At 38.7% G+C, this 16,112-nt stretch overlaps 1 protein-coding gene across 1 annotated transcript; it reads left to right on the forward strand.

Moving 5' to 3' along the window:
• Nucleotides 1-9,578: 9,578 nt before the first annotated feature.
• Nucleotides 9,579-11,422, forward strand: LOC149621081 (E3 ubiquitin-protein ligase UHRF1-like). Its single transcript, XM_089855898.1, has 3 exons — nucleotides 9,579-9,685; nucleotides 9,774-10,004; nucleotides 11,180-11,422. Exons 1-3 carry the CDS (start codon nucleotides 9,680-9,682, stop codon nucleotides 11,408-11,410), a joined length of 468 nt encoding a protein of 155 aa, XP_089712024.1. The 5' UTR covers nucleotides 9,579-9,679; the 3' UTR covers nucleotides 11,411-11,422.
• The last annotated feature ends 4,690 nt before the right edge of the window (nucleotides 11,423-16,112 follow it).

A 16,112-nucleotide genomic window follows, 5' to 3' on the forward strand; every position in this document is an offset into this window, starting at 1 on the left:
ATGAGGTGGAAACATTTTCGCGACCAAGGGGGTACACTTTTTTCACAGCCTAACTTTACAGCACTAGCAAAGGCTGAAAAGGTATAGTATCTCATTTCTCGTAGTGTAAGGTTAACTTTGCCTTTTTTGTATAGGTTTAAAAAAATTTTAAACCACGCGCTAGCTCACGCGCCAGCACGCGCTGAATTTCAATAAAAGTTTCAATTCAAATCTCGCGCTTAATTTCACCATTTTGATTCTCAAATTAAGTTCACGTGATTTTTTTTAAACTCTTTGGGCCTATTTTTTGTCTTTGTAAGGCTAAGGTTAAATGATCATAAAGAAATAGTTGGAGAATTTTTATAATTTGCACATGGTTTCAAAGAACATTTAGCATAGTGTGTTTTTATACAGTGCCTTGTATTATCCGACCATTCCAATTTCCGAATGTAAGTTACGATTTAGTGAAATACTATATAATTAGTCTTAAAAAAATTGGACGAATGAGTTTCACTATTCCAGAACTAATTTATTCCGAAATAACGTTTCTCCCCAAAAAGGGACAGATATTATACAAAAACGAGTTTTGCTTCGCAGTCCTTAAAAAACTGCATTTATACACAATCCGCGGCACTTTTTCAAACCCACAAAGGGCCAGAAATTAAAAATTATTTAATGTATTGCAATTTGAAATTAAGTTTAATCGATATGAGAAATTTGGTTTTAATTGCGTAGTTCAAACATTTGTTATGATTAGAAATTTTACAACAAAAACGGGTATAAATGCGGCGTTTCGGAACAAAGAGCTAAATCAAGGACGATTATGACTCGAGTTCGAATTGAAGTTTAAAACTTATACAAGATGTAACAACACACATATGAACACCTTTTCTGAGTGTATCATAAATGTCCGAAATACGACACTGCTTTTAAAACCACAAATCAGAATGAGGGACCTCATTTTAGGAGTAGTAAAGCGACATTTTACTCGAAATAAGTGTTCTTATCTCTTCCACCCTGAAAAATTAAAATGTTAAAAGCTCATTTTGTATTTTTTCGCCTTAATTTGACAGGGATAAGTTTTTACGGGAACAGATTCTATATAATTTCATACGTGAAAATCTAAGCTCCCTTTATCTCGAAACGCCGCATTTCTACCCGTTTTTGTTGTAAAATTTGAAATCATAACAAAAGTTTGAACTACGCAATTAAAACCAAATTTCTCATATCGATTAAACTTAATTTCAAATTGCAATACATAAAATAATTTTTAATTTCTGGCCCTTTGTGGGTTTGAAAAAGTGCCGCGGATTGTGTATAAATGCAGTTTTTTAAGGACTGCGAAGCAAAACTCGTTTTTGTATAATTAAATCTATCCCTGATTAAATTAAACCCATGAATTTAAAATATGATAGATTAATAGGGTATAAAAAGCACGCAAAAGAATTACGCTCGTGCTTTAATTATGTTTCAACTAGTCTCAGTCTGATACTGAAGAACTATGATAAATCTCTCATCAACACTTTCCAGCTTTTAAAGATTTTTGATTGTCCAGTCAAGCATTAGTGGGCCCAAAAAATGGCTTTGAACGAAATTGAATTTGTTGGAAATGATCGGTATTTTAAATACAGGTAGAACTTGAATTTTCAAATAATAAACGTTATCGTTGATTGGAAATTTAATTTAAAATTAAAGGTACACCCAAGAAACAATTATGAATTTTTCGATACCTTGGTCTGAAAAGGTGAGCTTATTAAAATTCGGTGACGTTGTTGAAGCGAATCTTCAGTGTCTCGGAATTAAAACTGCTTTCTTGATGACAAGTTAACTTTTATTTCTTGTCAGGATACGACGGATTTTAAGGAACAGATGAAGTTCATGACAGAATATTTTAAACGATTCTTCAACATGAACTAATAATTGGACCGAATGAGACAGAATTCACTTAATGCTCTAACTACGGGCCACTAAACCCAGGATAGATTTATTTTAGACTAGCTGTTACCAGCGGCGTCGCTCGCGTCTAATAAAAACTTTCATCAAAATGAAAGAATGGGTAGATTTTCCTGTAGACTAATACTTTTGTAGCACCCTATAGGAGCCAAGGCACTCGGCGTTGCCCTCGGGACATTTTTTGTTACTTTTCACGCGGACATTATTCCATAAAGAAGGGTTTTTAAGTTTTTGACCACCATTTAAAAAGATGACATCAAATCGAACCCATAAGGCCGTTCACCCCGGTTAAAGGAAACCAGTGTACAAAATTTTGTGAAATCTGTTGAAACGCGCGGACTTTGTTGCATAGAGATTTTTTTTTACATATCTGGGTGCCATTTATTAAGATGGCAGCGGATTGGAAGAATATTTCTTAGGACGCGCCTACTACTTATGAGTAACCCTCTTGCAAATTGTCAGCCTTCTAGGGCAAGCGGTTTGGGCTGAGCGTTGATTATCAGTCAGTCAGTCCGGACTTAAATTTATATAGATACTAGCTGTTACCCGCGGCGTCGCTCGCGTGTAATGATGTAAAGAATGGGTAGATACTGATGACAAATAATTTTATAGCACCCTAGGAGCGAAGGCACATTTTTTATTACTTTCATGCGGACATTATTCTATAAAGAAGGGTTTTTAAGTTTTTGGCCACCATTTAAAAAGATGGCAACAAATCGAACCCAAAAGACCATTCAGCCCGTCTATAGGTTAAATTAAACCAGTGTACTAAATATTGCGAGGAAAAGGTGTAGTTTCTTTAGTAGAAGCAAGTGTCATGACGTATCGTGGATTTAAAATAATCTGCATTCAGCCTAAATAATGTAGTAATTCACAATTATAAAGCTTGAATAAATTATTAATTTAACTTCTGCAATTGCTAATCTCTAAGAGCAATAATTACATATCTAGATTTAGGTATTTAGTGATACTCTCGACTAGGATGGGTAATATTTTGAGTTCAAATTTAATGCCATTATTCATTTTAGAAAAATTATAAAATATTCAAGAAAAAAAAAGTAACTCTTGAAATATGGCAAAAACCAAAATTGATAATTTCTAGGGCTAGCCTTTCAATCATTCAGATTTTTTTTTGAAAATTAAGTTAATTTTGAATCGAGTAATTGAATTTTATTTCTAATGGGGATTTCCTAAAAAAGTCAAAACCAACTATTCGCACACCCCCGCCAAATTGTTTATACCGAAAGTTTATGATAACGTTTTCCCTAATACGCAGCCTTAAAGAGATCTCAGAAACCAGAAGTGAGATGAGACTAGAAGTGAAGGGCTCTAGCATTGGTGATAGATCCTGGCACTAGTGAACAAATTTGAGGATTTTATGCCGCTTCCCACGCGCTAAAACTTCAGAGAAAAAAATTGGTCGAGTTCCAAAAACATTTACTACCCCCTTCCCCTCAACCTAAAGCGGCCGAACACGGACGCGGCTCCTTGAATCTAGTTCGGCCGTCTACCACCGCGAGCGTCTCACGTTTTGGAGGGAAAATTCTGAAACCGCTACTAGAGGGCCAACTGTTCTTGTGTTATCAAGAATATTCACTTTCGCCGAGTGAAAAATTTGGTTAGCTCAATACTTCTGGTCTCATCTCACTTCTGCTAATACGCAGCCTTAAAGAGATCTCAGAAACGAATCTCAGCTTACAGAATGCTATAAAACAACGTTAACATTCTATTATAATTCAATTTTGTCGACAACTTTTAGGCTGAATTACAAAGAGAAATATATTGATTTGCAACACTTTTATGAAATATACTATGCGCCAAATTTTTCCAAGGTATGCGATTTTTTAATTACATTGAAACAATGATTAAAATTACCATTCGCCAATGTAAAATTTATTGGACCTAATCTAATCTCCCTGTGGCAGATTCATCCAGACACAAATAGAACTTGAAAATTTTCACCAGCTAGTGCAGGACCTGTCTGCGAACCCATAACCAAATTTAAAGTTGAAATCACAATTTTCAAACCAATGTGTTTAAAGAATAGTATGATTATAGAATAAGTATTTTTCTGTGTGACTAATGTACCATTTTTAAATATACCGAAGCCAGAACTTAAAGAAAAAAAGTACCGTGAAAAACAATGCACCCCCTTTAAAAGATTAAAAGAAAAATCATTAGCCTTGTAAAACTTTCTCTATTTGACAGATGCCCATTATAATCATTTTACCCGATAGATAATACTTCTAACTTATAATAATGCTCTACTGGTGAGCGACAACGGAGTCTACCGATTCAACCGAATACCATTGGAACGAATCCCATTCGTCCGAAAATTCCTAGCCAGTATTTTAAAATCTAGCCCAGTGGCGGTTTTCTATTAAAATAGAATATTTTCCCATTCAATCGAATCCCATTGGAACGAATTCCCTTCAACCGAAAGTTCCAAGCTAGTAAGTATATTAGTTTATTTGATTTCGAAGTGGTCTGCGTCCCACCGTGGTGTAGTGGTAAAGCGTCGGATCGTCACGTAGAAAATTTTCGTTCGAATCTCCATCAGGAAGGTGAGTTTACTAAAATCGAATTAAAAGTATAATCCTGAACAATCGATAATAATCGAATTTAATTTCCTTGCAGGTGCTGAATTTAGAAGGCCAATTTATAATTCAGCAGTATTAAGGATTTCACAATGAGAAATATAGCATTGTTAGGTTGAGCTACAAATTGGATGTTATAGCTGGTGTATTTTATTTTTATTGAGACACGTTTGGTATCATAGCCCACTTTAAATGTACAGAATGAGTTGTCGAATCTTATGTCCCTTAAAGTAGAACCAATCTCTGTGGGTGGGTGAATAATTAGGTTTATTTGTGAAAATACCAATCAGGATTGGCTCTGATCCAAGGGGATTGGTAACACATCCCTCTTTAGCAACAAAGAAATCCAACAAGGACCTTTGTTCATTCTTGCTTGCCCCTTTAAAATACGTTCAGCCAATGAAAGTCCAAAGAATATTTACTGTTAAAATGAAATCTAATTTTGTTTAGCGTAATGTTTTAATTTCAAACATGGGAAAAGAGAGAGTGAAAACAACATTAACGATAAATAAACAAATAGAAGAAATTGAAAGACTCAATAGGGTCAATAAAGAGTTGGAAAATAGAATCAAAGATTTGATGGTATGGAACATTTTTCATTTTCATGGTCGATAGGAAGAGTTACTCGAAAGGTGAAGAGTTGATTGTTTTGAAAAATAGGAGAAAAGTGGAATACATCATTTAGCTAACGATGAGCTAGTGAAATCTGAACCCGTTGAAAATGATTCGGGAATTAATGGCCACGAGTTATCTCTTCCAATTGTGATGCACAGTGTCGAAGCTGTCAATGTCCAAGGCATGCTGGGTAGAGAAGATATTAGTCAAGAATCGCCTGATTCTGAGTCTCAATATGTTGCCGAGGTTGGCAATACAAACAACGAAACTGAAATTATCCCAAAAAAGTCTAAAAATATTGGGTTTATAACGCGAATTACGAATGTATGTGTCCCTAAATTGATATGCAGTGAGAATTCGTCACTTTGTGTGCCTTCGCGAAGCTCGAGGTCGAAAACCAATTCAAAATGCCTCTCGACACAACGACGGAAAGTGATTCGTCACGAGAACCTCTTGAGAACAATAATACAATTATCGATTCTTATCATAAATCACAAAGTGTCTCGACAGAGGGAGAAACTGACGAAAGATCAACTCGATCGAAGGAATTACGGGTTCCTGAATTGAATGTTGAAGTCGAAAATAATTTGGATCTTTCTCTTGGCGCAAATGTCGAAAGCGATTCACTAGAATTAGCCGTAGAAAACGATCTTGATGATAACCAATCCAAGTATGGTACTGTGTTTGCCAAAACTGAAGCGTGTTGATCCAAGGTCACTGAGTGTGCCAGAGTGTGTTCCTAAACCAAAACGTAGCCCAAATGAACTGTCAGAATTGACCTCCGTCTCTATGGAAATCAATTTACCCGAAGTTCCGATAGAAGTTGGAAATAATAGTTCGGTGTCCAACTCTGAGACATTTCAAGATATCGCTCCAAAGAATTCCGAATCACCTTGTTCGGAAATTGGTAAGTCATTTTAATCTTTAATCGTCTGAGTGCCTAGAGTGGGGTTACATATTCCTACCCCCAATGGTGGAAATACGCTAATCAATTAATTCCGCCTTCTCGGTGTATAGTCTAATGGCGTTTTCCATTTTAATGCTCTGAGATCGCTCTTGATTTGCTCTAGACGACATGAAATGCGCTTCATTTCTTGAGCTGCTTTAACGATTGTCTTTTCCCGTCCTAATCGTCGATACAAATTTAGCGAGCTATCTATTCTGTCAGCCAATTTTAGTATATCGCTTAAATTGTTCACTTTATCCTTCCTTCCTATAGGACTTAAAAAACCCGAGTGTGATCATTGCGATGATAATCCGGATGTTAAGTGCCGCGAATGTTCGTGTTCACTGTGTGGTGGTAAAGAAGCACCTGACCAACAAATCCAGTGCGATCCCTGTTTGAAATTCTTTCACCTCTGGTGTTTGAAACCGAAACTGGATTCGGTACCAGAGGACGATTATTACTGCCGAGATTGCAAAATTGTCAGACTCGGACAAGAAGTGAAAAATAAAAAAAATGCGAGAGTGTCCATCGGATCATCCACTAAAAATTGGGGCAAAGGCATGGCTTGCGCCGGAAGAACTAAAGAATGCACGATTGTGCCCATGGATCATTTTGGACCCATACCGGGAATAGTTGTAGAAATGTCCTGGCAGTACAGGAATCTAGCCGCTGGATCTGGCGTTCATCGCCTACCAGTTGCTTGGATACACGGACGGGAAAAGGACGGCGCATTCTCGATAGTGCTTTCTGGAGGCTATGAAGACGATCTTGTTAGTATTCGTAGAGTCCCGATTTTCGATGTACGCTCGATCTATCTTGGAAAAAAGTGATGCTAAGATCTGGCTTGTCGAAAAAAATAGGACGCCTGATGGAGTCGCTTAATTCCAGTGAGAGTGGAAAATGGGTTTCTGACTTTAGAATTATAAAGATCGTTTCATGATGTGTTGGCTCAAATGCAACGCCTAGTCTTAAAAAGGTGTTGCTGGATCATAACGTATTTAGATTGCTCTCAAAATAATGGCCCATTTTTCAAGTGCAGCGTAGATCGAAATTCCGTGAAGAAATTTCAAGCGAAGCTTTATTGCATTGCGCTTCTAATGCATTGTTCCCTAAAGATAGAGCTCGGCAATATCTATCCATTATCCACGTTATTTTATCTTTATCCATACTCGAAAATTATCCACAGAACTTATGTGTTAAATCGTATTATAATCCACAACTTAGTTTATAAATAATCGGTTATCCACCGCTTTGTGGATAATGGATAGAAAATGCCGAGCTCTATCTAAAGATGGATTTTCAAAAGCGTGTGTTGAGGGCAAAAATCTAGCGAGTGCGAGGAAATTTTAAAAATGATCGCGAAAATTCAAATAAATTTATCCTACCCGGTCGATTTTATCCTCAGCAAGAACCAGCGCTTTCGTCTCGCAGCAAAAGGTCCCGGGTTCAAGCCCGGACTTTGGCACCGGGTGAAAATCTGGGTACAAATGATTTCCTTCTGCGTAGAGTTTGCAAGTTCTCCCTGCTTGTTAAAAGGAGTTTTCCTCCGCGGTCTAACCTGGTTTCTCCTTTCCATCAAAACTGGCCGAGGTTAACGGAAATAGTTAGTATAGGGCGCTGTAGGCTAGCTGTGGCATAGGGGCTAGCCACCACCCCTCTATGCAATGTAAACAAGCCACAGGCTTAGTGTGTAAATCCCTTCATAGAGAAAGCCTAGATTATTATTATTATTATTATTATTATTAAAACCCACCTTTAGCGTAGTGAGTGTTGCTGCAATGTTCACAAAAGGGCTACTGGTGATTTAAAGGGGCTAACCGGCGCTGTTGGGGTGAAGTCCGCCCTTAGTTCAGGGGGAAAACACCCAGCTCTTTGGCTATAAGAAATGGCGGCACCGTCGCGGTGGGCGGGTAAGCAATATGCTAAGCAATATGCTAAGCAACAGTTTGATCCCCCCTTCACCCCAACAGCTCCGGCCAGCCCCTTTAAGTCGCTATTTTCTCCCGCATACAGTCCTTTCTACGGGATATCACTTCCTCTAGTGAATAAAATACTCAGCTTGAAATTCATTTATGTGGTTGTTGTTGCGTGTGGGAAACGCCTATTTGATAGAAGCGCAACATTTTTGGCCCACATTATCACGGATATATGAACAGGTTCATTTCTTTTTAGGATGAAGGAGATCTATTCTACTACACCGGAAGTGGAGGCCGAAGTTTAGAGGGCAATAAGAGAACGGCGGAACAATCTTGCGATCAAGTTCTAACCAGAGATAACAAGTAAGTAGTTTTCGACAAGTATAGAGCTATTTCAATTCGGGGGAAAGAAGAGCTTTTGAGGCGGGGTTTCGCCAGTCCCCGCCTAGGCGCCATATTGTGCGGGAAATTTAGCATAGAGGAGGGAGGGTGAAAAGCGGCCCCGTTTATTGGCAGGCCCAACTGTGACGTTTCCCCCCTTCAACTGATTTAGCTCTATACGGTTTTGGGAATCTACTAAAAAAGAAAATATGGAAACTGAGCCTCATTCGAGTTTAGTTTTGTTATTTGTAAATCGAGACGGGAAAATAAATTAGGCATACAAGCTTATGACATCATAAATATGTTGTCACCATCCGGTTTAAAGATCTGTAGTTCGCGCTGGCGTTAAACACGGGTGAACTGTTATTATTGCTACTTTTTTTCGTGTCATAACAGTGTCGTTAACATCAAGATAACACCAAAATTATTTTATAATGCTAGAGATTTAATTTAGAGCTAGTTCGAGAACGACAAGCGAGAATTGACTTCATTCGGTTTTGCAGTCCATCTTCCAATTTACACTTCCTTCTACACTAAGCCTTTGACAGCGCCTCACCAGGCAAAGCGTCGCTTTACGAGAATCTATGACGGTCCACGTAAATGAATCAATGTTGATTTTTTTAACCCATTATTTAAACCCAGTGAAACTGATTTGGACTGATTTATTTATCTTTTTAACCACCTTAAATAAAATGAACCTCGAACCGATTAAACAGTAAAATTGTGATATCAGTCATCGGTATACATCACTATTTTAATGTGTATATGAAATCATGATGAAATGTATTATTTTAATATTCTATCTTGAGAAACTAATTTCAAATTTAATGACAGATTTACACGCTATTAGCACTTTATGGTTAACATTAGTTGATAGTCGCGATCATTTAAATAACCATAAAATATTTCATTTACTTTTCTAGAGCGTTAGCCAAAAGTTGTGCAGCGGCGTTTAATGATAAGGAGGGAGCCGAAGCCATAGACTGGCGGAGCGGGAAACCCATTAGGGTTTTAAGAGGTTTCAAAGGCTTTAAACACTCAATATACTGTCCTGAAAAAGGTTATCGATACGATGGAATCTATAAGGTGAAGAAATAACATGAAGACTGATATTTTATGAACCTATTTAGTGTTTAGCTGTAGCTAACTGAAAATTGTAGGTAATCAAATACTGGCCCGAGAAAGGCCGTGCCGGATTTAAAATTTGGCTTTATCTTTTACAACGGGACGATCCAACACCAGCCCCATGGACTGAAGAAGGAAAAAAAAGAATTCAAGATCTCGGAATAGAAATGCAGGTAAATTAACTTGGAAGCGAAGAAATACTTCGGTCAACCATCCTTACTAATTTTTTGGTAAAGAGTTTAATTAATATTTTCTCTGTAGATGTTAAATGAAGCTTCATCGACAGAAACCAACGAAGAAAGTAAGGAAAAACCTTCTATTAAGAACCGGAAAAGGAAGAGATCTTCTCCAGACTCTGTTGCTCCCGAACCGAAGAAAACGAAACCGATTCCTTACGTTATACCCGAAAGAGTAGCGGCCCTGATGTCAAAGGATAGCGTGAATAAAAGGATTTGGGAAGAGTGCAGTTCGTTTTACGAGAAAGGCGAATTAGTCAGTTTATATTTTATTACAATTTCATCACTCATTGCCTCCCATTTAAGCATGGGCGAATAACACTTTTTACTATCGAGACGAATATCGAATACTCAAAAATTTTCTTTTCGAATACCGAGACGAATAGTGATTTTTTAATGGAATATCGAATAATTAGGCTTAACGAAAATATAGTCTTATCGAATAATCGTCGAATATTAGGCCTATTATTCGCGAATACTTGCCGAATATCAGTACTAAAGGAGGTTGTTAGTAGCCATTTTTTACAAAATATTTATTCGAAAATGACTATGCTTTTACTGAAAGTACATTTTTAGGGGTTAATATTTGACTGCACATCTTGGTACAAAGATGTACCAAGGCCCTTTGCGAAATTGGTTGTCGAATATTTATCGAATAGTAAAAATGGGTTCAAACGAATACCGAGACAGTTATTGGTCTCGATATTCGATCGAATTATTCGTCATAGACTGTCACGAGTATTCGCCCACCCTTAGTGAGAAAATAGCTTTCCCCAATCAACTCTTAGCATCTTTAGAATTGTCTCTCTAGGGAATGGTAAAATGGTGAAATTCCACGCTAAGCCAATTAGGCACATTACCTCAGTAGGAGGAGCTATCTTCTTAAGCCACACCCCTGAACTCTTCATTTAAGGCCACCCGGTTTCTCCTTTCCATCAAAACTAGCTGAGGTTAATGATTATACCAAAAAATATATAGATATAAAAAGAAAACTTACACATTGTTGTTTAAACTTGTTCGCGCTGTGTAATATGAGAAATCGCCCCCTTTTTCCTAAAAATTAATTAACCTTTGGATCGCCAACATCGTGTACTATACTTTCTCAAAACCCATGACGTCAAGAAGCTCTTCCCTGATTGGTTAGTTTCCTCGCGAACAAGAAATGGACTTGCCCAACAAAATTAGACTAGTTCAAAGAAAAATGAACTCTTCGAGTAGAGTTACTAGCTTTGCTGAGGACTCGCGAGTACCCGCGAATTTCTAGGGGGAAAACAAGTTGCAGTCCAAGTCTGAGTACCAGCCCAGGCCTAATAATGACCATTCTCTATTCCCCCCCCCCACCCGTTAAAAGACTTATAATTTACCTTCACGCTTATAGTTGCCAGCGAATTGTTTTTGCGAAATTAATATTATTTATTGTTATCATTTCAGAAATTCATTGAAAAAGTGATAGAACAATTTCAGTGCACTATTTGTGGCATTTTAATGAATAGAGATCCCGTGAGTTTAAAGTGTAGCCACACTTTCTGTTTTAATTGTATAAAAAAGCAACTAACATCAAAGCAATACGAGTGTTCCCTTTGTAGGACTGTCATTCCGAACGATTTCCGCCCTAGTCCTAATGTAATTTTAACAAAAATTTTAAATACTTTATTTCCTTAAAGGACGAAAAAAATGTTGTAGTGTTTTAAATTGTCTTTAAATTAAAGTTTAATTAAGTTAATTTTAATGCATTTATGTCTCGTAGCATATTGCTCTACTGTGGCACTGAATTGAAACTTTTATTTGCACTCCATTGAAACTACTTCACGGAAATATTGCAATTGTAAAAGGCAAATGTTTATAAACGAAAAACCGTTGGCGTTTCTGTCTGTATTTTCCATTGAGAAATTTTATATTGCAGTGACAACGAAAGTTCCTTAAAAATAGGGATTAGGCAATTCGAGCTTAGTTCCACCTCCAGCGCCATTATGGGATGTTATTTTTCAGAATAAAAGCTATTTAAGCCCCTCCTCCTGGTAAAATTTTAGCACTAATGGAAGGTAGCCTGACGTTGCATGTCGTATTACTGCCAAGTCCTTGTTGCTTTAAATGTATCTCTGTCTCATTTACTACTGCTCCATAGTGGCAAGCTATATTTCCGTGGAGTAGTTTAAATGGAGTAAAACGTAAGTTTAATTAAATTGCCTTAAACACAAGTGTACAGTCTACATACAAGGAGGGATTTCTCACCGATTTGTCGAAATTTTTGGGAACAGATAGGAGGGGAGGCCGCCATCTTCTTGGTGCCAGGGAGAGTAGCGACTGTCCGCTGACAGCTTGTATAAATTTCGTGAAGGTGTAGCGTTTAACAAACAATACAAAACACAAAGTTCCAGATGAAATGAAACACACTTGCGATATACTTAATATATTTTTGAATTGGTTACTAACGAATGTGTTTTGGTAGGATTATATTTCATGTGCCTAACCTAACCAACGCTGGTTTCTGACTAATTAGACCATGGGGACTCGGGAATGTGAAAAAATAGTAAAAACATTCTATAGCAAATTGGTCAAACTGTTTTTTTAAAGCTTAAAATTGCATATATTTACCGCCATTGTGGGTTAAGACTAAAGTAGAGAAGAAAGCGAACGTGCCTAGAGTGCCTAAATGGTCATAAATCACCAAAAACCTAGTTTCCTCACAGACGTTTTAACCAGGGAGACCAACGGGAAGTAAAATACAGTTAATTGTAATTAAAAGTGATTTATATTTTACCAATTTAACCTTTTTTACCATTGAAAACAAGTAATTCTTCAAAATTAAACGATTTACATTGACGGCCAAATGACCTAGCAATTCCATACTTTAGTCGGATTAGGCCTACTTAACTCTCACCAAAATTCTGTATTGTCCCGGACTGATGGTTTTAGTTCATCGAATATAAACAAGCAGTATCAATCAAAAACATCCCTTTTAACTTTCTTCAAAATTATTTTTTCCACAATATTTTACTAAAATCGCCCCTAGGGACCCGCGTACTGGAGGGAAATTAGCGACAGAAGGCGCTGATGCTGCGTAAAAAAATGTGTACTTTAGTCAGCCTGGCAACTTTGCGTTTTTTCACTAATTAAGAATAAATTAATTCAAATAACCAATTCATAACGGCTAATCATGATGGGGAAACGTCGTATTCAACATCTAGAATAATTATTCAACGTCTTTTTTAGAAATTTCGCAACTTTATATTAGGCACCCTCAAAAAGATCGTTTTTCCACTTTGAACGCTTTCATTTTAATTATCAAGGTCTCCTAACGCGAAACCAATTTCAAAATAATTGTAATTAATCTAATTAAAAAGATAAACTTGGATTTCTATCCTTTGGCAACCTCAAAACAACGAAAACCAAAATTTCCTCATGCGTATTCATTTACTTATCCACATACACTGTCAAAAGTTGATAGATTAAAACAAAAAAAAAGTATACTTCATTCAATGGAGCTTTAATCTAACCGGGGCCATCTTGTTTAATCTCATCAGTCGTACCTGCTGGGCCAACTTCCGTAATCACGCGTAAAAATTACATTTAGCCCAAAATAGCTGCGCGAAATTAATCGTCCGCTTCCGAAGCTAGAAAAGGTGCCGAGTTAATGGACCTAAATAAATTATACCTAATGAACCTTCTAATATTCATGTTCAAGATTAAAAATAAAACTGCCCCCAAGTACGTCAGTGACTGGTTCTCCGCCACAAATCAATCCTATAACACTCGTGGTAAATAGTATGTGGAATAAGCTACCGCCAACAATTAAAAAAAACATCAAATATAAATAATTTTAAACACAATTGTTGTATCTTTCATTAACGACGCCAGATTAATAACAACAGAAAGACTTTATTAAACCCGTATAACTTTAACCCGTACATACGCAGTTAGCTTACATATTGTTCTGCCTACTGATCATAGTCCCATAGCTTCTGGCTATAAGTTACTCTATACAAAATTAGTACACTAGCGCCATCTAATGTCAAGTCCACAACACTGCCTTTCCCCAGAAGAAAAGATAATTATAAGTCCAACAAAACGCGTGGCTTGGGTACTCTTTTTGATCTTCGCAAATTCGATGTGTTAGAAGGTTCTGGCGTGGACGGTGTACCTGGCTGTGCCTGTTCAGTGTCAGGCGTTAGGTCTGGAGCGTTTGGCGTTGAATGTTCCTGAGCTCCCAACTCTTGTATTTCTGGTTCTTGTGCCGTCGCTGAATGATTATGTGGACTGGTGTCATTCCTTAAAGGTATTCGTGGTCGTAATTGATGGTTGTGCCTTCTGACGTTGCCATGAGGTGTCGCGACGTCGAACATAACTTGGCCCTGGTTCCTGATTATTTCGCCGGTGAACCATTTGTCTCCTTGCCCAAAATTCCTAGCATAGACCGTATCGCCAGTTTGAAATTTGAATGTTTCCTTCTCCGTATGTGGGTGGGGAACTCCGACTGTTGGGTTGATTAAATCCAGCCGAGTCCGAATGGAATATTTTAACATGAGGTCGGCAGGTGACAAACCCGTGGTCGTTATTGGTGTGCGGCGATAGTTCAACAGAACTCGACTTATCTGGGTTCGTAGGTCATGGTCTGATGTTTTCGCTAGACCAGTCTTGACTGTTCTTACGGCCCGCTCCGCCAGTCCATTGGACGCCGGGTGATATGGTGGTGTAAAAAGTTGCTTGATTCCGTTCGCTTTCAGAAATTGAACTGTTTCTAGAGCGGTGAACGGTGTTCCATTGTCGGATACGACTAGTGATGGCAGGCCAAATCGAGCAAAGAGGTCCCGAAGCTCGATGATGGTGGCGGATGCAGTAGCAGAGTTTACCACTAGGGCCTCAATCCAATTAGTGTAAGCATCAACCACGATTAATATCATTTTCCCATTGATCGGACCGGCATAGTCAATGTGGATTCTCTGCCATGGGGCAGTAGACGCTGGCCATGATTCGTACGATGTAGCCCGTGGCATTGGAGCATCCTGTTGACTGCGTTCACAAGCGCTAACGACGAACTTTATGGTCTTGTCTATTAACGGCCACCAAAATTTGTTTCGAGCGAGGCCTTTCAAGCGGGTCATACCCTGGTGAGTGCTGTGCAACTCGTCTAACATTGCACGCTGTAATGGTGGTGGTACAATAACCCGTGAGCCCCATAGCAGCACTCCATCCACGCTCGTTATTTCCGCCCGCTTCATCCAATAAAAACGGAAACCGTCGTCAGCGAGACCCTTCGGTTGCTTTGTAGGCCACCCATGATGAGTGTAATCGAGTACTCTGGCGAGTGTAGGGTCATTGGCGGTTGCCACTCTGATGTCGTCAACAGATACTGGGGAAGTAGGGTCGGATAAGGAGCGTACAAGCAAAACTATATCTTGCGGTACAGGTGGGTCAACCTGCGCGGAGTCCACTGGAAGACGACTGAGGGCGTCGGCGTTATTATTTTGGGTACCTTCCCTGTATTTAATTACATAATGGTAGGCGGCCAAAGTTAACGCCCACCGTTGGATCCGAGACGCCGCCGTGCGAGGAATTTGTTTCTTCTCAGATAGAAGTGAGACCAGAGGCTGGTGGTCAGTTAATAAGGTGAATCGGCGACCAAAAAGGTAATCACGATACTTGGTGACGCCAAACACCAACGCTAGAGCCTCTCGCTCGATATGCGAATAGTTCCGCTCAGCGGGTGTTAGAGTTCTCGAGGCAAACGCGATAGGGCGATCGGTGTTCGCGGGCCCAGGATGTGAGAGAACGGCGCCTAGGCCGTATGGCGAGGCGTCGCAAGCCAAAATCAGTTCCTTCGTTTGGTCGTAATGAACCAGCACTGAAGAGTCCCGTAGGGTTTCCTTTGCTTTCAAGAATGCAGTTTCTTCGTCGTTCGACCAGTTCCAACTCGTATCTTTACGTAAAAGAGCGTACAAAGGTGCTAACAATGTTGCTTGGTCGGGGACGAACTTTCCATAGTATGAGAACAATGAACGACCGTAGTTGTTCCACGTTTGCAGGCCTTGGGGCCTGCATGATGGCATCCATTTTGGACTCGAGCGGATGTATTCCCATTTTGTCGATACGATGACCAAGTAATTCGAGGGAGTCTTGGAAGAAACTACTTTTGTCTGGCCTAAGTCGCAGGCATGCATGTTGCATTCGCTTAAGTACTTCGTGAACAGATTGCAAATGTGTTGCGTCTGAAGTGCCTGTGATAGTGATGTCATCTTCGAAATTGGTTGCCCCCGGAATTCCTTGAATCATAAGTAACATAATAACCATAAGTATGACAATTAGCCAAAACTAACTAAAAACCTATTTTCGGACCTTTTACGTAATCATAAGTTCGCGCCCAGCA

Source organism: Phalangium opilio, unplaced genomic scaffold (assembly GCF_054372755.1).
Source record: "Phalangium opilio isolate 3A_F unplaced genomic scaffold, DU_Popi_V2 ptg000209l_1, whole genome shotgun sequence".
NCBI lineage: Eukaryota > Metazoa > Arthropoda > Arachnida > Opiliones > Phalangiidae > Phalangium > Phalangium opilio.